The sequence below is a fragment of the Protobothrops mucrosquamatus genome, unplaced genomic scaffold, assembly GCF_001527695.2.
Source record: "Protobothrops mucrosquamatus isolate PMUCROS unplaced genomic scaffold, P.Mucros_1.0 scaffold3224, whole genome shotgun sequence".
In the NCBI taxonomy this organism is placed as follows: domain Eukaryota; kingdom Metazoa; phylum Chordata; class Lepidosauria; order Squamata; family Viperidae; genus Protobothrops; species Protobothrops mucrosquamatus.
The window spans coordinates 94365-121929 of NW_015389221.1; the positions used below are offsets into that span (position 1 = coordinate 94365).

The 27565-nt window shown below is 47.1% G+C and overlaps 2 protein-coding genes across 2 annotated transcripts; both read right to left on the minus strand.

Moving 5' to 3' along the window:
• Window positions 1–2215: 2215 nt before the first annotated feature.
• On the minus strand, window positions 2216–10960 carry LOC107297306 (cilia- and flagella-associated protein 251). Its single transcript, XM_015826668.2, has 6 exons — window positions 10918–10960; window positions 6410–6456; window positions 5356–5449; window positions 5172–5240; window positions 3696–4531; window positions 2216–2299 (listed from the first exon to the last, which is right to left on the minus strand). Exons 1-6 carry the CDS (start codon window positions 10958–10960, stop codon window positions 2216–2218), a joined length of 1173 nt encoding a protein of 390 aa, XP_015682154.2.
• A 3010-nt stretch (window positions 10961–13970) lies between these two features.
• On the minus strand, window positions 13971–24428 carry SARS2 (seryl-tRNA synthetase 2, mitochondrial). The gene is made up of 16 exons (XM_029286271.1): window positions 24183–24428; window positions 23432–23527; window positions 23154–23183; window positions 22843–22983; window positions 21806–21860; window positions 21579–21642; window positions 20529–20634; window positions 20185–20232; window positions 19741–19849; window positions 18883–18928; window positions 18632–18719; window positions 17452–17564; window positions 16901–16994; window positions 15618–15710; window positions 15372–15437; window positions 13971–14117 (listed from the first exon to the last, which is right to left on the minus strand). Exons 1-16 carry the CDS (start codon window positions 24426–24428, stop codon window positions 13971–13973), a joined length of 1542 nt encoding a protein of 513 aa, XP_029142104.1.
• Window positions 24429–27565: the final 3137 nt, after the last annotated feature.

A 27565-nucleotide genomic window follows, 5' to 3' on the forward strand; every position in this document is an offset into this window, starting at 1 on the left:
TTGGCCTAAAGTCACCCAGCTGGCTTTCATGCCTAAGGCAGGACTAGAACTCGCAGCCTCCTGGTGATTGGCCTAAAGTCCCAGCTGGCTTTCATGCCTAAGGCAGGACTAGAACTCCCAGCCTCCTGGTGATTGGCCTAAAGTCACCCAGCTGGCTTTCATACCTAAGGTGGGACTAGAACTCCCAACCTCCTGGTGATTGGCCCAAAGTCACCCAGCCAACTTTCATGCCTAAGGCGGGACTAGAACTCCCAGCCTGCTGGCGCCTTTCTAGCCTGGCGCCTTCACCACTCGACCAAACTAGCTCTTTTAACTGTAGGCAGGGACACATCCCTCTTAACCTGTGTGTAAAAGCAGAAGCCCTCTCCTGAAATAAGCTGCAGCGAGAGAGATGGACTCAGCGGATACCGGATCACAACAGAACAGCCGTCTCGGAGGACACAAAAGACACAACTAGCTCACACACAGAGGCAGTAAGCACCGTCTTAGGTCATTATCTTTATTCGCAGTGTGTGCAGACTGAAGTGCATCTGACGCAACGGGGCAGCAGAATTACTGCGGCAGTTGTGAGGAAAAAGGCAAGCTTACGACAGCAAAATGCAGAGAGGCAACAGGTCACCTCTCCTACGAGTGGACATTTGAAGTTATGGGAGCCCCTGTTAACCCAGAGTTGTTATTTTCACCCGTGGCAACTTGAGAATGGGTGGGCTTCAACTCACGCTGGCTGGAGAACGCTGGGAGTCGAAGTCCACCCATCTTCAAGTTGTCAAAAGGGAAAAACACCGATTAAACCAATATTATTATTATTTTTTATCTTGATGCACAACACAGAAACGATAGCCTTGTTCCACTGGACCATCCTTCGAATTGCCACGTGGAAAAGTTGCAAGGCAAGCTTGTCCACTGGCCCTCTAAAAGTCCGTAACCGAAAACAGAGAATAAAACACATCTGTAGCATTCAGCTTTTAGGAGTTGATCAAAGCTATCCTGGGAGCAGCAAGCGGAGATTTGAGGATAGCCGTCGATGGGAAAACAGAGGCTTGGAACAAAGTGTTCCTAGAACAGTCTTCGATAGCCAGATCAAACTCGTTTACCTGGGAAGTAAGTGACTCCCTGTTTGTGACAAAATGTGAGCCAGGTGGATATTTGTGGGGTCTGTGGCGCACTTTGAGCTTGGTTGCTTCCTTGTGGTGGTTTCATTACCCAACTAGGTAACATCATCAATGCTAGAAGGGAGCGGGATAACTAGGGAGTCCTTGGTGCTCTCTAAGCTTGGTGGTTTTCTTGCAAACGTTTCATGGCCCAACTAGTTAACATCATCAGTTCCAGAGGGGAGTGGGGTTTGTGGTCTGTTTATATATACGTGGCTTGCCCTCTCTTGATAGTTCCTTGATTACTATGTAATTAATGGTTTGCCCGAGTTGGTAGTTCCTCCTGCCAAGTTCCTCTAACCCCGTCAAGGGACTATGAAGAGAGCAAGCGCTCTCCCTTCCACCACTGATGATGTTACCTAGCTGGGTTATGAAACGTCTGCAAGAAAACCACCAAGCTCAGAGGGCACCCAGGATCGCACAAGAAACCAACACTCGACCAACACTGACAGGGCAAACCACTTGTACACAAACAGAGAGAGTAAACCCCAGTTCTTTCTGGCACTGAAGATGCTACCTAGTTGGGTCACGAAACATCTGCAAGAAAATTACCAAGCTCTGTGGACATCAGGGACTCCACATTTCTCCTTCCTCCTCCCTCCTCCTTTTCCTTCTTCCTCCATCTCCTTTCTCCTCCTCCTCCTCTCCACAAACCCCACTCCCTTCTAGCCCTGATGATGTTCCCTAGCTGGGTCACGAAACATCTGCAAGAAAATTACCAAGCTCTGCGGACATCAAGGACTCCACATTTCTCCTTCCTCCTCCTCCTCCTCTCCACAAACCCCACTCCCTTCTAGCCCTGATGATGTTCCCTAGCTGGGTCACGAAACATCTGCAAGAAAACCACCCAGCCCAGAGAGCATCCAGGACCCCAGCCCTGAGCTACAAATATTCTCTTCTTTATTCTCAATGTAAGCAAGGGGAAAACTTCATTAACAGTCTAAAGCCAAGCTGAATACAAGGGTCAGAGAGAGAGAGACAGGAGAGGGAGCTGATAGAAGGCTACTTGATCGAGAGCCGGGGATTTCTCCTACCCTCCCCAGCTCCTGAGGCGGCTGCAGGATTTAACCCCGCTTCAGTTCTTCTAGATTGTCGGCTGCCCACTTCAGCTGCCGTTCAACCTCTTCCAGTTTCTCCATCTCCTGAGCCTAGAGGGAAAAGCAACACACGAGAAAAGAATTTAGTTAAGAAAAAAAGAGAGAAAGAGCGGAACCATCCAGCATGGGTCTGATTTCAGTCTTCTCCATCCTGGAGGTCTTCCAGATTTGTGGACTTCAACTCACTCACAATTCCCCTGCCGGGGTGACCTTGGCTGAGAAATTTAAGGCCGGCCCGCCATTTCCAAACGGAGGAAAGAGGTTTTTAGAGGGCGATGGGTATCGCAATCAGCCTTCGAAGGAGAGAAAGTCAGAATACAGGCAGTCCTCTACGTATGACTCTAACTGGGACCAGAATTTCTGTCGTTAAGCAAAGAGGTGGTTAAGTGAGCCGTGCCCGGGTTTATGACCATTTTTTTTGCCCTAGTTGTTAAGCGAATCACCCTCACGGGGAGGAGGGCAAAGGAGCTCGGACACTTAGCTCCAAAAGCAGGAGTGGCCAACCTTGGGGACTTTATGATTTGTGGACTTCAATTCCCAGAATTCCCCAGCCAGCATAGCATAGCATTAGCTAATAGGATAGGGTTAGGGTTTGTGTTGGATCTATCCAGATGTGTTGCTGCACCTCATTGGAGCAGCTGGCCAGCACATCTGGAGAATAACATGTGACTTTCCATTCTCTGCAGGACCTTAGTTTTCCTTTTAAGACATTTCTGGAATTATCATTACTCTACAAAGAAGTCAACCTGACTTCTAACCATGAAATGCTGCAAAAACCGTAGCCAAATTCCAATGCAAAGTTTGCCCCCTACTATCTTGGGTACCCTATTCCACCACCACCTCACAAATCTGAGCGGTGAACTTTGAAAACCAAGTTTAATTAAACTTTTGATAAACCTTCTTAGATAGCCAGAAGAGTTGACTAGTCTCTAATCACAACTCTCCGTATTTCATAGATGGTGGAAAACAAAAAGTAACGGGCACGGAACAGCCCCTAGTTCAGGGGTAGGCAACCTTGGCTCTTTTATGACCCGTGGACTTCAACTCCCAGAATTCCTGAGCCAGCAGGGCTGGCTCAGGAATTCTGGGAGTTGAAGTCCACGAGTCATAAAAGAGCCAAGGTTGCCTACCCCTGCCCTAGTTTGAAGAGGCAAGAGCGTTTCCGAGCTACAAAAAAGTTTTGTGCATTTTGGGAGTTGAAGTCCATAAGTTTTAAAGTCGCCAAGGTTGGCCACCCATCCTAAACGATCCCTCTTTAGGAGAAAACTTTTAGAAGCCTAGATCTTTACTTCCTCCTGGATCTTCCCAGCTATTTTTATTTTCCCGTTCTACTCCTTCTCCTTCCTTCCTTAGTTTTTGAAAGCAGAAGCCACCAAAACTGAATTGAAGCCTTTTTAAAATCAAACCAGCTGATAGGTGCTCAAAACAACTCTGCCTGGAGACCAACCTTCCTCTGTTTGGAGTCCTTTTCTTCTTCCTCCTCCTCCGGAGCGTGGTGTCTACCCTTCAGATCCACTTCCTCCTTCCCATGTCTCTTCCTGAGCTCCAAGCCAACCGATGGATGGTGGTGGCCATGTCTCGCCTTGTCGTGCTTCTCCTCCTCCTCCTCCTCCTCCTCCTCCTCCTCTGCTTCTTCCTTCCATGGCTTCCAGCTTTTATGGAGGTGGCCCTTCTCTTCTTCTTCGAACTGGGCGGTCTCCTCATCGCTGGCCTTCTCCGCCACCCTCTTGGCCACAGCAGATCTTTCCTCCTCTTCCTCCCAGCTCTCATCCTCACTGTGTCCTCCCGGATGGTATTTCTTCTGCTCCTCTTCTTCTGAAGGGTCCTCCTTCTCTTCCTCACCCATCCTCGAGCGTCTCTTGCCCACTTCCTCTCTCTCCTGGCCTCCTTCCTCTCCCCGAAGCATCCCCTTTCTGATTTTGGGCTGCCTAGAACCTCTTTTCTTGACGTGGCCAAAATATTCCTTCGAGTACCACGTCTCCGAGGCGGTCCTCTCCTTCGTTTCTTTCTCCTCCTGCTCCTCCTCTACGTCCCGTTCCTCCAAAGAGTCTTGACCATCTTCCTTTTGGGAGACCTTGATTTTCTCCTGGGGTTTTTTAGTTTTCTCGTCCTTCTTCATCACCTTCTTCACCTCCTCCTTCTCCGCCTCATCTTCTTTCTTTCCGCCAGCCCGCTCAGCTTCTTTCTGCTGAGAAAGCCCATCGCTCTTCTGGAGTTCTCCTTGTTGTTTTTCTTCCCCAGAATTGTGGTTAATTTCATGGGCCAGGAGATGCTTCGCGTTTTCTGGGAAAGGAATGGAAGACACGGAGCAAAAGTAAATGTAAAAAATAAAAGACGCGGGGACAATTTTTTCCATCAAGCCATCGCTCTACTGAACACCTAATTCTCACAGCGCTGTCCAACGTCTATGTATCTTTACCCGTGCTGCAATGCTTGTAAGTGTGAGAAACGTAGAACTCACGTAAAAAAGAAACTCATAAGTCTCTTTTTTCACCTCCGTTGTAACTTCGAACAGTCAGTAAATGAACTATTGTAATTCAAGGACTACTTGTATGTCCCCAGAAGGAAACCCGACGTTCTACCTCTGAAAAATGTTATCATGTTTTGCATCTGCCCGCAGGAGGATGTTCCCCTCCTACATCTAACCGCTATTTTGGAGAATATGCAGCATGCAAAATGTCGGGAATTCCCGTACGGTGGGCCCCTGTTTCTCAGACTTTACAACTAGGATGCCCATTGGTTGAACTTCCAGTTGGTTCTTTTCCAGAAGGAGAAAGATAATGGTCCAGAGTGTAGCTCCTGAGTCCACACACACACACCCCGACACACGAGTGGCCCCTGGACGGCACCTTAAAAGCCCCCCCCCCGTGCACCCTCCATCTCCACCTGGCAAAGAACGGAACTCAACAATTGAGTTGCTGACCTTGATGGGCGAGTTCCTCCAACTCCGTCAAAAGATGCCGATGTTGAAGCAGCGCGAGGACTCTCTCGTCTGAAATGGAACTCGGGTTAACCCTCCCAAGAGTAACAAATGCACAGGTGCGCACACAATGCAAGCAACTCACAGCATGAGTGATGGAGGAGGAAGACCCCAATTCTCCACTTACCCTCCCTCAGGATCTTCATGCATTCGCTGGTCACCGGCATTGGGCTGGATCTGGAAAGGGCGTCTGCTAAGATTTCAGAGATGCATTTAACCACCTAGCCAGAAAACCCAGGAGAAGACCGGAGGTTAGTGGTGGAAGCTATTTTTTTGAGTCTCTCTCTCTCTCTCTCTCTCTCTCTGCCCAGCTTCTGGTCCACATCTGGCACTGAAGACCTTCTCTTCTCTCTTTCCTCACTTATGTAAAGTTCCTGGAGCTTCAAAAGTTCTGCAGCTGTCCCACAACCGAAACACCCCAACATCCCCGGAGAAACCTTATGTCAACGCTGCCAACATCGGAAGTTTTTGCTTTGACAACAGTTACAGATGCAGCCATTTTCTTCTTATGTTTTACTTTTAGAGTTAGATGTTGCTGGGGAGGGGAAGGAATGTGCATGAGAATGTAGATAGACATAATAATACTGGACTTGGTGTGAGAACCAAGGTTATTGAAATAAGAGATGATAAGAATTGGCGGGCTGGAGAACTGGAGGGGAGAGCCTGCATTTCAAACTAATTGGAGAATGTGATTTATGACAGTTAATTGGAGGAGGGAATTGTGCTTTGATACTATGTGCTCAGGGGTGGGGAATCCAGTTTTTGGCTTCGATTATGCAGTGCCAATGGTATGCTACTCAAATAAAGATTCTTTAAGGTAAACAATGCCTCGAAGTTCTTTGAAGAGTTTCATCTGTCGGAACCATGACACTTTGCCTGTTGCAGGCCAACCCAACCCTCCCAACAAAGTTCATCTCTCCCAACTCCTCTTCCATTATACAGGTAGTCCTCGACTTACAGCAGTCCACTGGAGGAAGCTGGATGCGCTTAACGACAGCCCGACTCACTTAACAACTGCACTGATTGGCTTAACAACAGGAGGCAAAAAAAGGTCGTAAAATCAAGCACAACCCACTTAAGGACCTCCTGGCTTAGCCACAGAAATCCTGGCCTCGGTTGTCGTCATAACTCGAGGACTACCTGTGTATCCTTCGCTCTCCTTCCCTTCCCTTTTCCTTTACCGTTTCATCCTCCTTGGACAGCTGAGTAGGGACGGGCAGCGAAAATGCTGTGGGGGGAGGAGGGGGGGGAAAGAGAGAAAACATTATAGTCTGCCAAATGTTCAAACATACCTACATTTCAGTAGCAAAACACAGTGCTTGGTTAGCTTGCTTGGGTTTGAAATCATGACTGGTCTAATATTAATCTGACTTTCCTTTCTATGAGATGGGAATAAAAGAGCAGGGGCTGGGAGCTTTCTAATTTAGTTGATGTGGGTAAAAGAACAGAATCAGAGTTAGAAGGGACCTTGGAGGTCTTCTAGTCCAACCCCCTGCTCAGGCAGGAAACCCCTATACCATTTCAGACAAATGGTTGTCCAGTCTCTTCTTTAAAACTTCCAGTGTTGAAGCATTCACAGCTTCTGGAGGCAGGTTGTTCCACTGGTTAATTGTTTTCACTGTCAGGAAATTTCTCCTCAGTTCCAGGTTGCTTCTCTCCTTGGTTAGTTTCCATCCGTCGCTTCTTGTCCTGCCTTCAGGCGCTTTGGAGAATAGCTTGACTCCCTCTTCTTTGGGGCAGCCCCTGAGATATTGGAAGACTGCTATCATGTCTCCCCTAATCCTTCCCTTCGTTAAACTAGACATACCCAATTCCAGCAGCCGTTCCTTATATGCTTTAGCCTCCAGTCCCCTAATCATCTTTGTTGCTCTTCTCTGCACTCTTTCTAGAGTCTCAACATCTTTTTTACATCGTGGTGACCAAAACTGGATGCAGTATTCCAAGTGTGGTCTTCACAAGGCCTTATAAAGCGGTATTAGCACTTCATGTCATCTTGATTCTATCCCTCTGTCAGATGTATTGTGTAAACCAATGGAAATAGCTTTTCCTTGGAGAATGCAGGCAAATTTGCTTTCTCTGAAGTGCCCTCCTTTTAAAAGGCAAAATAAAAAGCAGACTTGCAAGAGGTTTAATTTCCAAAAAGCTAATTGGGTTGGTGTTGCCCAGCATCACAGCTCCAAACTCTCATCTGCCCTAATGGTGGGAAGCAGAGGTTTATGGTGTCCTCATCCTGTCCAGATGTGGCAGGAATGCAACCTATTGAATGGCATCTGTTGGGTGAGAGAAGAGACAGCTGTTCGGGGACTTTAAAAGGACCTCCGTTGTGGCTCGGTGGCACGCTTCAGTTGTTAAGCCAGGTGCATCTTGTGCCAAATCGCTTTGCAAAAAGAGACTGTCCATTTTTCTTTTGAGCTGTTGTAGATCAAGAGAACCAAAGCAGGTTCTTGTTTAAAGCGGGATGTTCCTCCGTCGTGGGAACTATCTTCCTCCATCTCTACTTCCTCCCCTCTCCTTCTCTGTACATCTTCCTTTATTCATTTTCTTTCTTCCTCCCTTCCCTTCCCTTCCCCATCCTGCTCCCCCTTCCCCCTTCTTCCCTTCCCTTCTCCTTTAATTTTCTGATCTCCCTTCCTGAGCTAAAAAAGCCCATAAGAAATGAGACTGATTAAACCACAGAGTTGCTCAACCGTGGAGACTTTTAAGACCTGTGGACTTCCAACTCTCAGAATTCCCCAGCCAGCCATGCTATTCCACATGCAGGCTGAGGCATTCTGGGAGTTGAAGTCCACAGGTCTTAAAAGTTGCCAAGCTGGATGCAATCTTCCTCGTTTTTATATCTCCATTCAAGAAAAGCCTTTTGGCTGTTTCATTTTGGGGACATCCAGCTGCTGTTCAAGCAAACACCGGCAGGGGGTAGGCCAAACTCAGTTCAGAACAACAGTGAATATTTTTAATTTTTATTATTTATTAAATGGATACACTGCCTCTCTCGCTGTCCCGTGACTCTGGCCAGCTTGTGACCCGATGTAAAATAATTCTCCCAACACCCCGTTAATCTCCCCTTTACAGATCCACTGTTGGTTTTTTAAAATAAGCCACTGTCAAAGGAAGGGGCTGGATTGGAAGACCTCCAAGGTCCCTTCCAAGTCTTTTATTCTGTAATTCTGTAGCAAGGACCAAGTGATTCTACTGATAACTAAAAAAAAAAGGGGGGGGGCTGTTGCAAAGAAGGCTCTCATTATGGGGTTAGTAATCTCTGGAGATTTTACCCCTATCCCCCCCCCCTCAACAGCTTAGGAAGAGAGGACTTAAGTTTTTCAGGTGTGCCAGTCTTACTTACATAAGACTTACATAATGCTGGAGACTGCACAACAACAGTACCCAAAAATAATAATAACAACCTGAAATGAAACATCAAGCATGTACTGGAAGCTGCTCCCTCCCTCCCCATCCATCCCCCCCCAGCCCCAATTAATTCTGTTTCCTTCTAAAAAATATTGTGTTGCCGATTCCTACTCTATTACTGAATTGCATAAGATTGGAATTGGGTTTTTTCCATGCCCTCCTTTCTTTAGGAGCACAATCCCAGCCTGAATGAGAAACTTGGGATCTCATCAGCACTTCAAATTCCCAGAATTCCCCAAATTGCCCAGTTTTGTTGAAGAATTCTGGGAGTTGAAATCTACACAACTGAAGGCAGGCAGTCTAGGGCAGGGGTAGGCAACCTTGGCTCTTTTATGACTCGTGGACTTCAACTCCCAGAATTCCTGAGCCAGCATGGGGAAAACCTTGGCCCCCTCATGACTCGTGGACTTCAACTCCCAGAATTCCTGAGCCACCATGAGGAAAACCTTGGCCCCCTCATGACTCGTGGACTTCAACTCCCAGAATTCCTGAGCCAGCATGGGGAAAACTTTGGCCCCTTCATGACTGGTGGACTTCAACTCCCAGAATTCCTGAGCCAGCATGGCTCAGCATGGAAACTTCTCCCTTTCCCCTCAGCATGGCTGGCTCAGGAATTCTGGGAGTTGAAGTCCGCGAGTCATAGAAGAACCAGGGTTGCCTACCCCTGATCTAGGGACTTCTGGGATTGATCCATCTCCCATTACAACTAACCGATAGACTGCATTGCCCAAGAAACCCATCAAGCCTTTTGGCCAACTTTCAAAGTACAAAACGCAGCTAGTCTGGGGCCAAACCCCAAGCAGCAAGTCCAATTCACACAACCCAAGTATTTTAGGAACCGAAAAGGGGAGGGCTGTGTGTCTCTCTGTGTGTGTGTGTGCTTTAAAAATTCCCTGCATAGAGGAAAAGAAGAAGGAAAAAAGGCAGGATTGAAGGATTCAACCTCCTTGGGATTGGAAAAACGCCGCTCTCCAGGGTGCTGAAGCACCCCCCCCCCTTGAGTTGGAATCCCGTCCAAGTTCCGAAAAGACCATGATTGGCGCAGCGCTGGCCCAAAAACGACTGTGCCTTCATCAGAACGAAATCCGGATCTAAACCGAGAGTTGTTTTAGGGGAACGGGACCACCCCCAACACCCCCCAACCTTCCCCCCCTCAACCCACTGCCAATAGAACAGCTTGGTATTGTCAGACTCCGTATGGCATTTTAAAAAGGAGGCAAATTTGGGAAAAGAGCCATCAAAACAGAGGGAATAAAAGGAACGGGGGGGGGGAGATTGGAAAAAAAATTGAAAATCTATTTTTAAAAAAACAAAAACAAAAACAAACCACAAATGCAACTGGGAAAGAGCAAGCAGCATTCAAGGAGGAGATTGAGAGTTTTGAGGATCATTCCGGAGTAAAAGATTTTAAGAAGCTGGTAGATGTGTGATACTCAACTTCTAGCTTCCAAGCTAGGATTTGCTGTTTGTAGGCATGAAAGAAACGAACAAAGAGCGGACTCGAACTCCTATAAGCCCCAGCAGTATCTGGGCAGGTAAGAGAAGGCTCTCTTGAGCAAGGGGTTGGACTAGAAGACCTCCAGGGTCCTTCCCAGCTCTATAATTCTAAGATTTACAGCCCAATAAATGGGAAGGTAACAGATTGGGGGGGGGGGGAAACAACTGAAATAAGGTATATTTTAACTCTAACCACCAACAGAAGATTTTCAAGAAGAGATTGGGACAGCCATTTCTCTGAACTGGTATCGGGTCTCCTGCTTGAGCAGGGGGTTGGACTAGAAGACCTCCAAGCTCCCTTCCCACTCTCGTTATTCTGTTAGAATACATTCCCAAGTCAGACTCTTTTCCTCCAAGGCCCCCCCCAAAAAGGAAAAACATTAGATCTCGTCCAAGGAAGACGGGCCATCCTCCCAAGAAGCACTTTTTTGGGGGGGGTTTTGCTCCCTTCGGGCAAAAATCATGCCCTTCCTGGGGGGGGGGAAGGAGTGGGGAAAATCAGTAGGAAAGAAAGACCTTGGGGAACAGGGCTACAAAACCAGGAGTCCACACCCCAACTGAGGCGATCCTCCCAGGCCGCCAGGCTCCTTGGCTGACCTGCATTTTAAGTTGAAGAAGGAACACTTGGTGGGCTGCACCGGGGCTGCTTAAGTGCTTAATGGAGCAAGATCAAAAAACAGGGGAAAAAACTTTGGAGAGGACCGTTCGGCTTCCTTCTTTCATGGGGATGGAGAGCCGAAGGGGCTGGAAGGGAAGGGAAGGGATGGAAACCACGCATGGGACTTACCTTGGCAGAGGAAAAAGAGCAGAAGAGAGACTCCGAGGGACATCATAGCTCAAATCCTGAGCAAGCTCGCCTCTCTGTCCCTCTTGGACTGGTGGAGGGTTTTTTTTTAGAGGGGGGGAGAGAAGAAAAAGTCTACAAAAGGGGGGGGGGAGAACCCCACGCCAAGCAAGGTCTGCTGCAATAGCAGCAGCAGCCGGCAAATGTCCTTGGATGGGGGAGCCTGAAGGACTTATTTGCGTGTGGAACTGAACAGAGTCGCATCGGAGACTTTGGAAAAGGGGGCGGGGGGAATGCTAAGGAGGAGGCTGGGGAGGAAGTGATGTCACCTGCTCCTAACAGCAGGTTGAGGGGCTGGGGGGGAGGGTCCCCTTATCTGGGTGCTAACGAGACCCCCCCCATTTAAAAAATAAAAATAAAAACTTCCCTTTCCAGGGGTTGAGAGAGAATTCATGCATGATTTAGCATCGCTTACAAAGCAGGTTGTGTATGTCCGGCCGAAAAGAGGGGAGGGGGTCATTTTATACAACCCTAGAAGTGAGAGGGAGGAGAGGAAGGAGGATTTGAAGGGGGGTGGGTGGGTGGGTAACGGGTTTTTCGAAGGAAGGCATCCCAAGCCTTGGCAGTGCGCGTCGCAAGCGCACAACATTGAAATAGGCTAAGTTGCATTAAACCAGGGGGATCTCCAAGTGTGGCAACTTTATAAGACTTGTGGATGTCAATTCCCAGAATTCCCCAGCCAGCACGGGGGTGTGTGTGTGGGGGGAATAGCATGGCTGGCTGGGGAATTCTGGGAGTTGACGTCCACAAGTCTTATAAAGTTACCGAACTTGGAAAACCCTGGTTTAATGCAACATTGTCTATCTGAACATCACGTGCTTAAGACGAGTGGGGGGAAAAATGATCCAAGGCTTGGAGACGAAAACATACAAAGAACGGCTGCAGGACTTGGGTTTGGCTAGTCTAAAGAAAAGAAGAAACAGGGGAGACACGATAGCAACGTTCCAGTATCTGAGGGGCTGCCCCAAAGAAGAAGAGAGGGTCAAATTATTCTCCAAAGCACCAGAGGGAAGGACGAGAAACAATGGTTGGAAACTGACCAAAGAGAGAAGCAACCTGGAATTAAGGAGAAACTTCCTGACAGCAAGGACAATTAACCAGTGGAACAGCTGGACACCAGAAATCGTGGACGCTCCATCACTGGAGGTTTTTAAGAAGAGGCTGGACAGTCACTTGTCTGAAATGGTATAGGGTCTCCTGCCTGAGCAGGGGGCTGGTCTAGAAGACCTCCAAGGTCCCTTCCAGCTCTATTCTATTCTATTCTATTCTATTCTATTCTATTCTATTCTATTCTATTCTATTCTATTCCATATTCTATATTCTATTCTATTCTACAATCTGTCAATTCTAATTCTAATTCCCTATTCTATTTTCTATTCCATATTCTATTCTATTCTATTCTACGGTATTCCATATTCTATTCTATTCTACAATCTGTCAATTCTAATTCTAATTCCCTATTCTATTTTCTATTCCATATTCTATTCTATTCTATTCCATATTCTATTCTATTCTATTCTCTGTCTATTCCAATTCCAATTCTATTCTATTCTAATACCCAGCCAGCTTTCATGCGTAAGGTGGGAACAGTCTCCTGGTGACTGGCCCAGTCAGTCAACCACCTTTTGCACCTAATGTAGGGCTAGAACTCACCAACTCCTAGTTTCTAGCCCAATCTCCCAGTTTCCTCTCCCGTAAAGTCGTTCTACTCCCAAAGCCCACCATGGAAGCAAAGCTACTCTTTATGTGAACTATCGTGCCCAGCTCCTCTACCCGTGGTGGCTACACAGACCTGCAAGCATCCGTGATGCCAGCTTTCCCCCCCACCCCATCTGCTGGCCCAGTTATAGTTATAAGCCACAACTCCCCCTTTTGCTCCAGACAAGCTTATTTGGAAGAGTAGTTTCCATGGCAGCCTCCCTTGACTTGCTGTGACCAGCTGCAACCTGTTGATCTTCCTTTTGTAACAGGCCTTTGTTCTGAAGTCACGCATGGGGGCCCCGGGTCGCGTGCAACCTAGTTGTTGTGAAACAGGACGACAGCTGCTGGGCAGAACTCACTCGAGATCGCGCAACAACTGGAGTTGCTAGGTGGCACGCCCCGCAGCAGCTGGTGGCTCCTCTCAAAAGGGGTCTTTATCCCAGCCCTGGGGGGGGGGAACCCAGGGGGGGCACCCCCAACTAGAGGGCCAGGGGCCAGGACAGCTTGGTTTTGAAGGGATGCAGATAAAACAGGACTTTTCACTCAAGGCCACAGGAGAAAGCAGTGAAAAGATCACCCCGGTTTTTATTTATTTACATCTTGTTATTCCTAGCCCTCTCCTTCCCGGTCGAGATAGCCTGGTGGGATTTGAGATGTGGGCTGTTTCCAAAGACCCTGAATTTCCAGGGGGGCGGAAAGAGTACAGGAACGAACGTTAGACGGGTGCAGAAGAAACTAGAAGCAGTGTTTCTCAACCTTGACCATTTTAAGGCATGTGGACTTCAACTCCCAGAATTCCACAGCCAGCATTGCTGGCTGTGGAATTCTGGGAGTTGAAGTCCACATGCCTTAAAATGGTCAAGGTTGAGAAACACTGAACTAGAGGCTGAAATAACTGTTCTGCTCCCCCACTCAGGGACCCCCCCCCAATCTCAAAAACAAGTCTCCGTCCTTAAGAGAGGCACTAGCGAGGCCTGGCTAAAGCGGTACCGAGGCACCCCTTGCGCAGAAGAGGCAGTCCCTTGAAGAGACACCCCCGTTAGAAAACCAGAGTCCCTGCCAGCTGGGTTGATGGGTCATCTCTGGAAGACCCCAGGTGCCCCCCAGAAGGGGAACCCGCTCCGAAATAGAAGGGCGCAAGGAAGCACCTTTCTCCATTGGTGACTTTTACGGAGGGAACCGACGCAATGCGCCCCGTCAGAGCCCTCTCCAACCGCCAGGCAGAAGGAGCCCTTCGGCTGTTCAGGAGGGGCTGCCCCATTTGGCAGCAGGATCCGGCCCCTAACGGAGGGTCCTCACTCGTTCTGAGTTTTCCAGATTGGTTTCTTCCCTTTCTTGGACTGGTTGGGACCGATGTATTTCAACAGGTTGTGGCTGGGTTTGGTGAGGACCTCGGCGCCCATCAGAGGCTGCAGGACTGCCGGGATCTGAACGCTGCCGTCCTGGGGAAAGGAGAAGATGGGGTCAAAAGAAAAAAAAAATAAAAATAAATAATCCCCTGTACATGTGGTAATCCTTGACTTATGACTGCCACCGAGGCCAGAATTCCCACTGCTAAGCAGGACAATTTTTTAAGCGAGTCACGCTCAAATGTATCTTTTTTGGGTGACGGTTGCTAAGCGAATCACTGCACTTGTTAATCACAGGGTCGTTAAGCAAAGCCGGCTTGCAAATGGCGATTTTGTGACCCAAGGTGATGCAGCCGTCGCAAATACAAAATCGGGGTTATCAAGCACCCAGATTTGGATCCTGTGACCAGGGAAATACTGCGCTGGTCGTGACCGGTCACAAACTCATTCTCTGAGTACCGCTGCAACTTCAAACTGTTGCTAAACAGATGTTGTAAGTAAGTCAAGGACCGTTTCTTCCTGTTTTATTTACAGTAGGGATGTTCCTGAGAGCGAGGTTGACCTTGGCAAGGATCCAGCCTCGATCCTGACTTATTTCTGCAACTCAAAACTGGACTGGCGAGGGCCAAAGAAAACCAGAGTTCATTTAAGATGTATATAACAGCTTTCCCTCAAAGCTGGTGCCTTCCCGATGTGTTGAAACTACAACTCCCAGCATTCCCCCAACCAGCTTGGCTATTTGCTCTGCGCCCTGGGAGCAGGTCATCCAGATTGGACAAGGATAGAACCAGTGCATGGTCAGGTCCTCACTATTTTATCACCATAGGGAGGAAGCTGCAATGTTTCCCCAAGCATTCTATCCTCCCTGGCTGGCTAGGAATTCTGGGAGTCGTAGTCCCAAGGCACCCAGAGAGTGCTCCAGCTTGGGCAAGGCTGCCATATTCTACGGAGCCTACACCAAGGTAGGCAACCTTGGCTCTTTTATGACTCGTGGACTTCAACTCCCAGAATTCCTGAGCCAGCATGAGGGAACTATGGCCCCCTCATGACTCATGGACTTCAACTCCCAGAATTCCTGAGCCAGCATGGGGGAACTATGGCCCCCTCATGACTAGTGGACTTCAACTCCCAGAATTCCTGAGCCAGCATGGGGGAACTATGGCCCCTTCATGACTCGTGGACTTCAACTCCCAGAATTCCTGAGCCAGCATGGCTCAGCTTGGAAACCTCTCCCTTTCCCCTCAGCACGGCTGGCTCAGGAATTCTGGGAGTTGAAGTCCACCAGTCATAAAAGAGCCAAGGTTGCCTACCCCTGTCCTATGCCAAGCAAACACCCCCTCAACAAACCTTGAGTTGGTTGGACTCCAGGATGGCAATGACCATCCGGGGAATCGCGCAAGCGGTTCCGTTAACCTGCGAAAGCACAAAACGGTTCGTGAACGTTTGGCAACTGTGCACATGAAGCCCCCAGCCCCAAAAATCACCCAGAGGGAGAAAAGGCATCAAGTGGGTGCTTTCTCCCTTTGCAGCTCCCCCCACCCTCTTTATTCTTGAGACATTGCCCCCCCCAGGGTCTCCCTGAACCGAGCTTACAGTATGCGCAAAGCTGAGCTGCTGTTTCTCATCGTAGTACATGATGTTCAAGCGCCGCGACTGGAAATCAGTGCAATTAGAGAGGCTGGATATCTAGAGGGGGAGGGAAGAATGGAAGAGGGCAAGGAGCACGGTGGGCAGGCGGAAAAGAAACAATCCCACCTCCATCTTATTTATGTCTCCGTTCCTGTCCCATCTACTTGTTTTGTAATGTTTTTTTTCACATTCTCAACGTTTTGCACGGCTCTTTTATGAGGTTATAAAACACCCAGAGTTGCTCGACAGTGAGATGAGGGGGGCATATAAATTTAATAAATAAAAGTGATAAAAAGAAACACACTGATGTAGCCAGGAAGTGCTCCAAAGCCCCTGAAGGCAGGATAAGAAGCAACGGATGGAAACTAACCAAAGAGAGAAGCAACCCAGAACTAAGGAGAAACTTCCTGACAGTTGGAACAATCAACCATCATCATCATCATCATCATCATCATCATCTTCTTCTTCTTCTTCTTCTTCTTCTTCTTCTTCTTCTTCTTCTTCTTCTTCTTCTTCTTCTTCTTCTTCTTCTTCTTCTTCTTCTTCTTCTTCTTCTTCTTCTTCTTCTTCTCCTTCTCCTTCTCCTTCTCCTTCCTTCTTCCTTCCTCTTCTTCTTCTGATGTTGTACTGGCGTGGTCCAGGAAAGAGAACAGGGGCTGTGCCCTATAGCCCCGAAGTGTTTATGAGGGGGGTTTAATGCTTGTTTCTCAGGCTGGGATAATCAGAAGTGAAGGGCTGTTTCTTTTGCACATATCCTGGGACTTCCAGAAGTTGTGGCTGCTCCAACACTGGAGGTTTTTAAGAAGAGATTGGACAACCCTTTGTCTGAAATGGTTTCTTGCTTGAGCAGGGGGTTGGACTAGAAGACCTCCGAGGTCCCTTCCCATCTCTTATTCTCAGTTGGAGCGGCTTATAACCAAAATGAAGAAACAAAAGAGAACAAGAATGGGCAAACAAAAAAGCTGGGTCCAAAATGGGCTGGACTGAATCCAGCAGACGATTCCAGAGACGGTGAATTCTTCCCATTCACACCTGGAGCAAGACAGGTGAGTTTCCCAGGAGAAAATTCCCAAGCTGTAAAGGCTTGACCACCAGCAATAGTTCCAGCATGGATACCAAACCAGTGGTGCATCCAGAGGTAGGTCAATCAAACCTTTTGACCACCACCTTGATTTCCCCCCACCACCAACCCTTAGTGCAACCCCCCCTCCCCAAAGCCTAGGCTTTGCAAAAACCCCCCCCCTCACCTCTCCGTACTGGTTCCGGCCGGGCATCCAGGCCTCAATGTCGAATTTCCTGAAGGCAGACAGGCCCAGTTCGTGCGGGGGCATGTCCAGAACTCTGCCGCAAAGAGAGGCTGGTCAGAACAAGTGTAGCAGCCACAAAGGAACAGCTAAACCCTGAAGCCCCTTTGGGTGGGCAAGCAGGGGCTGAGCCCCCCTCGCGCCGTCTTTATCCATCTGGCTCCTTGGATGGGGAGATGGGGTTTACTGTGAACTCCTCCACAGTGTACGGGTAGCCCTCTACTTACAACCACAGTGGAACCCAAAAGTTTCCATTGCTACACGGGACAGCTGTCCCGCTGAGTTTTGCCCCATTTTACGACCTTTTCGTGCCCCACGAGTGAAGTGAAACGCTGCAGTTACGTTAGTAAACGGGTGAATCTGCATTCCCCGATTGACTTTGCTCTCCGAAGGATGCAAAAGGGGATCGTATGACCCCGGGGACACTGCAGCCGTCATAAAGGAGGGGCTCAGACAGATCCTGTGTGAACTGTAAGTCCACCACGTCTCCTTACTTGTAGTGTAATCCCAGCTCCAGGAAAATCTCTTTCTGGAGGGCGAGGAATTCCTCCATCAAGGCACTGCTTTCGAAGCCCGTCTCATTGGCGGTGACCCCAAACATTTCCACCTGGGTGAATGCAGGGAGGAGAAAAGGGTGACCTCCCAGAATCCCCCAGGCAGCATGCATTAAGATGGGTGGACCTCAACTCCCAGAATCCCCCAGGGAGCATGCTTTAAGATGTGTAATTCCAACTCCCAGAATCCCCCAGGCAGCATGTGGTATTCGAAGCAGAACATCCAGATTCAGTCACAGTTTTGTTCCATGCAGTATTAACCTTGTGAACTCTCAAGCTTCCTCCTTCCGTTATGTATTCGAGATGGGCAGTGAATAATGTTTATATGGTACTTATATGTAAAGGTGTAGTAGGTCTATACATATGTTGTATATGGCATGTTTAAATGGGTGTTATGCATGTGTACACTTTGAGAGCCAGCAACTACATTTCATTTTTAATGTGTGCCATTCTGCCCACAGTAAAAAATGACAATAAAGGTTATCTATCTATCTATAAAGGTTATATGGCGTAGTTTTGATTGTGTTTTGGTAGAGGTTTTTATATGGGGTATTTTAGAGCAGGCTTTTTATTTAATATTTATTGTGATTTTTATTATCGCCTGTTCACCACCCTGAGTCCCGTAAGGGAGATAGGGTGGTATATAAATTAAAATAATAATAATAAAATAATAATAATCTATCTATCTATCTATCTATCTATCTATCTATCTATCTATCTATCTATCTATCTATCTATCTATCTATCTATCTATCATCCATCTATCATCTATCTATCATCTATCTATCTATCTATCTATCTATCTATCTATCTATCTATCTATCTATCTATCTATCTATCAACCATCATCTATCTATCTGTCTGTCTGTCTGTCTGTCTATCTCATCTGTCTCTCATCTCTCTCACTCTCACTCTCTCTCTCTCTACCATCATCTATCTATCTATCTATCTATCTATCTATCTATCTATCTATCTATCTATCTATCTATCTATCTATCTACCTACCTACCTACCTACCTACCTACCTACCTACCCACCCACCCACCCACCCATCCATCCATCCATCCATCCATCCATCCATTTGCCGAGTGTGGCAAATTGTGAGTCAAGCCGGCCTCACCTTGTTGAACTGGTGCACTCGATAGAGACCCCAAGGTTCCTTGCCGGTCTGAGTTTCTGCTCGGTAGCAGGTGCTGGAACACACTATCCTGGCCAAGAGAAAAAGAGGATTAATCATAGATCAGGCCTTCCCACCCGCCCTATAAAAATCTGTTGGAAGTTAATTTAAAAAAAACCAGCCCTCTGGAACATCTAGGGAGCTAAAAAGACAATTCTGAAGGTGTGAATGCACAGAAAGCACCACCGACTCACCTGACGGGCAGATCCTTCAAAGCTACGGCATGGTCTGCAAAATAACCTGGAGAAGATAAAAACAGAAAGAAAAAAAATGGGAGTGGTAGAACCTTTGTAGCTCAGAATCGAATGGTGGAATGTTCGCAGATTTCTTAATTAAAGAAATCCCATTTTTGTCCTTGGTCTTTGTCAAGTTTGGGGCTTCCTTGCAGACGTTTCATGATCCAACTAGGGAACATCATCAGTGCCAGAAGACGAGCCATCAAATAATCAAACAGTAAACAACAGCCTAAAGAAGGAACCATCAAGAACATTCCCACTGACAGAGCAAGCTCTTTGTATATAAACAGAGAGCAAACCCTTCCAGCACTGATGATGTTACCTAGCTGGGTCACGAAATGTCTCCAAAAAAACCACCAAGCTCAGAAAGCTCTAAGGACTAGCCACAGTCCTTCTCCTTCTCCACAACTCCCCCTTCTAGCACTGATGATGTTACCTAATTAGGTCATGAAACGTCTGCAAGAAAACCACCAAGCTTAGAGAGCACCAAGGACCCCTCAGTCCTCTTCCTCCTCCCTTCTAGCACTGATGATGCTACCTAGTTGGGGCATGAAACGTCTGCAAAAAAACCTCCAAGCTCAGAGATCACCAAGGACCTCCTCCTCTTCTCCACAAAATCCCCGTTGCAGCACTGATGATGTTACCTTGTTGGGTCATGAAACGTCTGCAAGGAAACCACCAAGCTCAGAGAGCACCAAGGACCCCACTGTCCTCCTCCTGGCCCCTCCTTTTCCTCCACTCTTCCTTCAAGCACTGATGTGGCCCCCAAATTCATCCTTGACCAGAAGCCAAAAGACTTCCCTGTTTTAACCATACCTGCAATGCCAACCTCGGATGTTCCCGCCAAGTTCAGATCCTCAAACCGGGAAGGGTCTATGCTATACACCAGGGAGGAGTGGACTTCAGGTAATATGCCACAGCCTTCCTGATAAACAGAAGACACTGACGATGTTACCTAGTTGGGTCATGAGATGTCTACAAGAAAACCACCAAGTTCAGAGAGCACCAAGGACCCCACAGTCGTCGTCGTCGTCGTCGTCCTCCTCCTCCTCCTCCTCCTCCTCCTCCTCCTCCTCCTCCTCCTCCTCACAAACCCCAAACCTCTTCTAGCACTGATAATGTTCCCTAGTTGGGTAATAAAACATCTGCAAGAAAACCACCAAGCTCAGAGAGCACCAAGGACCCCCTCAGAAGCTAAACAACTTATTCAGCTCCAGTTGCCAAAATCTCATGGAACAGGACAAATGTAGAGATACTCACAAACACGGCTCCTTTAAGCAAATCTGGGACAGTCATGGGAATGAAACCCTTAAGGTAAAAAAAAAAAGACATAAAGAGCTGCAGGAATGCCTCATACCACAGTGCCTATAAACCCCCCTCCCCTCATTTTTAGTTTGCTCTTGAACCTGAATGCAAAGGAGAAGGAAAACCAGCATTATGGAGCGTGTGCCCATCATTCTGAATTTTTTGCAGACACTCTGGGGTATGACCAACCCAAGAGCTCGGCTGGCTGAGGAATTCTGTAAGTCCATCACACCTCTTAGAGATGCCAAGTTTGAAAAAAAACACTGATTTATGAGAACAGATGCTTGAGAACTCAATACCTTTTTGATCAGCTTGGAGAAAGTGAACTGGACCAGGGCTCGCTCGAGCAGGGCACCTGCCCCGCAGAGGTAGTACGATCGTAAACCGGAAATATGTGCCAAGCGTCTACGGAGAGGAAAAGGTGGGAAAAAATTGTTCAAGCTACTCCTAAGGGTGCAGCTAAATTAACTTGCAGGGTTCCCTTATCTTTTTGGGTAATATTTAAACCAAGCCACCTGTTTGTCTCTTTAGGTTCCAAGCACTGGAAACTGTCTCATCCTTGTAACTAAAGTTGGTCATGCCTCAGTTGCCTTTGAACACGGACTGTGCAGAACGTCTGGTGAACGATCTTGCCAAATACTGACGCAGATCAGAAGGATTTTGGCAGCCCCTTTTACGAAAACCAATTTTATTCAGTTTGATTCAAAATTCTTACGAGCTACAGCTTGCCAAAGATTCTGCCTTTTAATAAAATATGTTAGGCACAAAAGCTACCAGATTCCTGATTTTTTTTTTTTAACCACCACAGTCCAAACTCTATCTCCTAACAATGTGCAATAACTGAACTGGCATATTGCGCTGTTTATTTTATTAAATGGTCATTAAATGAACACTACCTGTAGTTCACTCTGATTAAGAATTCAATTCAATTCCACTTGTCCTAGTCTCAGGTTTCTATTTAGCAGACTAGCTGGATATGGTTGAACACAGAGAGCAAAATGGACATCGCCAACAAATTGGGAGTGCTTGGGTATGGTTCGGAGGGCACTGACTTTTCTAGGCTGCCCTATCTATGTTTCCTGGTAAAATACATGGAAAAATCCCATTGAGGGAAAATTCCACTTAGGGTTAGGTCACCATGAACTCATAGAGCAAAATGGACATCGCCAACAAATTGGGAGTGCTTGGGTATGGTTAGGAGGGCACTGACTTTTCTAGGCTGCCCTATCTATGTTTCCTGGTAAAATAAATGGGAAAATCCCATAGGAGGAAAATTCCACTTAGGGTTAGGCCTGGAGTGAAATGAGTTTTAACCCTACATTTGGAATACAGAAATTTTTCATACTAACCTTTGCCTTAGAATGTCCAGCTTTTCTCCAATTTCTAGGTGTCCTTTGACCTTGAAATCAAATTCTGTTTCCAAAACAAAGCAAAGAAGCAAAAGGCATTATTCTTTCAAGTACTGCAGTGTTGCGTTGACTGCACAAGTTCTATTTTGGGCTGTAGAGGGGCACTAAATCTTTTCAATGGCTTCTGAATTCTACCTCAACGGTAGCCCAAGCTATTGTCTTCTCACCTGGTTTTTCGCCAATAATCTCCACTATCCTGGGTTCGTTCTCATCTCCAAATTGCTATGGGAAGAAAAGAGAAGAGGGGAAGACACAGCATCAAATATTATTTCTGTCCAACTCGAAAAACTCCGGGCCTAAGCTAAGTGAATCCAAAGCCAGAGGACTCTGCAACAATTTTATAGTAAGGGTTCAGGAAATTTGGACTGCCTCCCTCACAGGAGCTTATAGAAAGAGTAACAGAAGCTGGGGGTGGAGTTAAAAGAGAAATCAACCTAGAATCCCTATGTAGCCACAAACAAACAAAGTCCAACCCCCCCTCGAATTCCATGAACTCTTTTCTGACTCCAAGCAGGTGCTACTCTTAGTCGAGAAGATTCCTGTGTACAGGTAGGCCTTGACTTATAATCACAATTAAGCCCCAAATTTCTGTTGCTGGGATAGTTGTTAAATGAGGTTTTGCCCCATTTTGCGACCTTTCTTGCCACAGTTGTTAAGTGAAGCATTGCAGTTGTTAAAATTAATAACACAGTTGTTAAGTGAATCCGGCTTCCCCCGTTGACTTTGCTTATCCAAAGGTCGCGAAAGGGGATCGCATGACCCCCGGGACACTGCAACCGTCATAACTATGAATCAGTTGCCAAGCATCCGATCGTCTGACCACGGAGATGCTGTAATGGCATGAAAGTATGAAAAATGGTTGTAATTCGCTTTTTTCAGTGCCCTTGTAACTGTAGTCCCTAAACAAATGGTTTCAGTCAAGGACTACTGTATTGGCTTTTTAGCAATAAATCAGTTGATTTGGATCTGATCTTCCGTGCCTGACAGAGCCCTAGACCAGGGGCTGGCTCTTTTATGACTGGTGGACTTCAACTCCCAGAATTCCTGAGCCAGCATGGCTCAGCATGGAAACCTCTTCCTTTCCCCTCAGCACGGCTGCCTCAGGAATTCTGGGAGTTGAAGTCCACCAGTCATAAAAGAGCCAAGGTTGCCTACCTCTGCCCTAGACACACCAACATTTACTTCTCTATTTCATGCTCTTTACCACATCAGGGTGAATCCGGTTGGGCAGCTTTAGGGCATCCAGATAGTATTTCTCTTGCAACTCGATCTCCTCCTGGCGCAAGGCATGAAGGCGACAACGGATTTCCCCACCCTCTTTCACCAAGGCATTGTAAACAGGCAGCTGGTGGGAGAGAGAAAAGGGCGGAAAGATGTTGAAGAATTCACAGAAGAAAGAAGCAAATATTCTCTATTTTTAGTTTCATTTCCCCCCCCCCTTCTTTCTAATTTGTTTTTAATCTGTAACCGCCCAGAATCATTGGGAGAAAAGGAAAGAAAAAAAAACTTCCTTACCGTCTGTAAAGTACTCTCATCATGGCTTTGCTACAAAGAAAAAAAAAATAGTGGACGGTTATTCATAAAACAAACCAATGTAATGATTGTGAATAATTAACTATCAGCCAAGGATATAAAGCTATTTTTGTCCATTCTACAACTACGAAAAGCGACCAATTAATTTCTCTTCTCTGAAGAGAAATGCCCAGACATAGAAGCGTATGAATTCGTTAACATATTTTCCCATAATCAATTCAGGGGTTATTCCAAGAGTGGTCGCGATCACAGGCACTCACCTTAAAATTGTACGCTTCTGTTCTCACTCTGTTTTTCTCTGCGGCAAGTTTTGCAATCTGCTCTTGAACCTGATTCAGTCTCTCCCAAACAGTAACCTGGTGGTTAGGATACAGGAAGAAAGAAAATGACAAGGGTTAAACCACATTAGTCAAAAGGAGAGATCACGGTATGGATAGTCCTCAACTTACAACCACAACTGAGCCCAAAATTTATGTTGCTAAGTGAGAAATTTGTTAAGTGTGTTTTGCCCTATTCTACGACCACAGTCATTAAGAGAATCACTGCAGTTGTTAAGTTAGGAACAGGGTTGTTAATTGAAATCCAGACATTTTAATGCAGGCTGGCGGAGAGTTCCATGGAACTGAAACCCAAACATTTAATGCCTGTCAGCTGGGGAATTCTGGGAACTGAACTCCAGCCATTTTGATACAAGCCGGCTGGGGAATTCTGGGAACTGAACTCCAGCCATTTTGATGCAAGCCAGCTGGGGAATTCTGGGAACTGAACTCCACACATTTTAACGCCTGCTGGCTGGGGAATTCTGGGAGTTGGAGTCCCCCCCCCTCTCCTAAAGCTGCAGAGGCTGAAAAACACCGATTTATACCGACAAAGGCGGGCGAGAGAGGGAGGACACCGGCCACCGTTTTAAGCCACCCGTCGGGGGCCAGGCACCCGAAGCCGGGGAGATTCCAGCGCCCGCCCTCCCGCCCCCTTCAGCCAGCCAGGCCACCCCCCGCCCGCTCCGCTTACAAGCTGGCGCAGCTCCGGCGCCTTGAGAGGCCCTTTGCGCGCCTCCAGCTCCCGCTCGGCCTCGCTCATCCGCGCGCTCAGCCCCACCACGTCCAGCCGCGGCCACGAGGCCCAGCCCTCCCGCGCGTGCTCGTACAGGCGGCTCCGGGCGCCGCTGGAGCCGGCCCGGCGAGGCGGCGTTCGGCGGAGCAGCGGCTGCTGCCAAAGCCGAGCCACGCCGCGACACAGCCGCAGCGGCGCCGCCATGACAGCCGGTCACATGACGCGACGCAGCCGCGTCGACCCGGACGTCTCCCGGCCAGCCAATCCGAAGCGCCGGCTGAGCTGCTGTGGTCACCGTGGCAACAGAAGGCTATCATTTAAGGCGGCCTGCGAGAGCTCCGGAACGCAGTCTGCGCATGCTCCGTGGGTTTGTGGACGTTTCGTGACCCAGCTAGGTAACAGCATCCGTGCCTGTGGGGCAGCAAGCCTGGCACTGATGATGCCGCCTAGTTGGGTCACGAAATGCCCGCAAGAAGGCCACCAGGCTCAGCACCACAGCTCTACCATTATGAAGTGTTGGAGGGATACCGGGGAGACCCAGAATCGAGTTCCACCATAGTTCCCTTGTGGCCACAAAAGCTCCCTACCTGAATTTGAACCGGTCCCTCTCTCAGTCCAACCGTCACAGGGGTGTTGTGGGCGGATGCATGGATGCATGGATACCTAGACAAGGATATAGAATCTATTATATTATATATTACATTATATTACATTACATTACATTATAGATAGGATACAGATGGATGAGTAGATGGACAGGTAGGAGATAGGTGGATAGGATATGGACAGATATATAGATAGGATATAGATGGATGAATAAATGGATAGATAGGATATAGATGGATAGATAGATGGACAGGTAGGATATGGATGGTTGGATGGATAGATAGGATATGGATAGATATATAGATAGATAGGAGATGGATGAATAAATAGATGGATAGATAGGATATAGATGGACAGACAGGAATTGACAGGGAAAAAATAACCTGGAGCCTGCAGAGTGGTTACAGAGAACTTGCCAGCCATACACCCCAACCGTCATATATATGAGACAGTTACCAAGCATTTGAATTTGGATCATGTGACCAGGGGGACGCTGCAAAGGTCGTAACTGTGAAAAATGGTCCTAAGTCGCTTTTTTCACTGCCGTTGTAGCTTTGAATGGTCACTAAACTAACTGTTGTAAGTAGAGACCATCTATATCAGGGGTAGGCAACCTTGGCTCTTTTATGACTCATGGACTTCAACTCCCAGAATTCCTGAGCCAGCATGGCTCAGCATGGAAACCTCTCCCTTTCCCCTCAGCACGGCTGGCTCAGGAATTCTGGGAGTTGAAGTCCACGAGTCATAAAAGAGCCAAGGTTGCCTACCCCTGATCTATATTATCAGTTTGGGAACCGTTGCTATTCAACCCAGCACATTTATTATGGTAAAAATCCACAGGTCCACCCAGTGAGTCAGTGACCTGTTACTGCCAGTTAATTAATGACTCTATTTAATCTGCTTAAATGCACATCCCAGAATAACCAATTCTTCTGAAGGAGAGGGGAAGGAGCCGAGTTTTATTTTTAGCTGAGCCGTGTGTGGTTTTCACAGAACAAAAGTGCCTCTTTTGAATTGCCAAATTAAAGATTTCTCAGTAGACTTACGGCTGCCTGGAAGTTCCTTCTTTTTTAAGTCCTGCCAGATTTACTAAAATACCCCATTTGGGAAAATAAGGTTTATTCCGGTAAGATAAATTGTCTTCTTCCTTCTAAATTGTGGGTTTTTATTTTTATTTCGTTTTTTTAATTTTTAGGTGCTGGGAGAGAAACGACAACCTGGGTTACTGGTGGATTATCCGCTGCCCAATCTTGGTGTCAATTTTGGTAAGTCCCAAAGGAACACAAAGGCTGCTGTGTACTTGGCAGGATTCGGTTCCTGACCTGTAAAAATTTTAATACAGGTAATCCTCAGACTTACAACAGCTCACTTAGCGACTGTTTAGAGCAGGGGTAGGCAACCTTGGCTCTTTTATGACTCGTGGACTTCAACTCCCAGAATTCCTGAGCCAGCTATGCTGGCTCAGGAATTCTGGGAGTTGAAGTCCATGAGTCATAAAAGAGCCAAGGTTGCCTACCCCTGGTTTAGAGTGACAACAGCACTGAAAAAAGGGAGTCATGATTGTGTTTCCACACTTACGGCACGCTGCAACATCCCCTTGGTGACGTGATCAAAATTCTTGGCAGCTGATTCCTATTTATGACGGTCGCAGTGTCTTGGGGTCACGTGATCCCCTTTTGCGACCTTCGGAGAAGCAAAATCATTGGGGAAGAAGCCAGATTCACTTCACAACTGTGTTACCAATTTAACAACTGCAGTGACTCCCTTAAGAACTGTAGCCAGAAAGGTCGTAAAATGGCGCAAAACTCATTTAACTATCTCATTTAACAACATAATTTTTTGTCTCCATTTGATCGTCAGTCGAGGGCCACAGTACAACCTGCCAAGAAAACTTATAGCAGTTTTTTTCTGCGTGCCGCCTGATAATCAGGTGACAGGTGACAGGTGTGGGCAGGAAGGCAAGCACTAAAAACAAACCCCTGGATTTATTATACCTGTATATTGCTTTGTTTTCTGCATTCCTGATTTTTTACTAGGTTTTGAAATGAGCCTTTTAAATTCCGGCTTTTAATGATTCACCACCTGCATGCTTCTCCTTGGGAAAAAAATGAGATGCGGATCTAAGGCCCCATCCAAGTAAAAAAAAAATATATAACTTCAGCTCGCTTTTCCATCCAGATTTCTGGACCCTGAAATATAAAAGAGGGAGTCGCAATTACTAGTATATCTCAGGTGTCACCCCTCGGTCTTACCTGGCTAACTCTTTGTCTAAATATTTTGTGGCATCTGTCAGAAACAGCGTAGAACAGTATTTATCAGTCTTAGCAACTTTCAGTTGCTGATTGGGAGACTCTGGGAGTTGAAACCCACACATCTTAAACTTGCTGGCCAGGGGATTCTGGGAGTTGAAGTCCATACATCTTAAAGTTGTATACTAGCTGAGGAATTCTGGGAACCGAAGTCCACACATCTCAAAATGGAACAAAACTGTGACTGAATCCGGATGTTCTGCTTCGGATACCACGGAGCCCCCTCCTCCCAGAAGGTGACAAGGTAAGGTTACCTTTCTTTTTTTTAATCATGATAGACTTACATGGATCTTCTCTGACAATGACTAGGTACCAAAGTAATCCAAGGTTTAAGAAGCAAGAGAAGGTTAAGTTAAGATAAGCTCATGACTAACTCAAAAGACAATGCTAGATAAGAACAATAGAGGTCAAAATGAAATCGTCTCC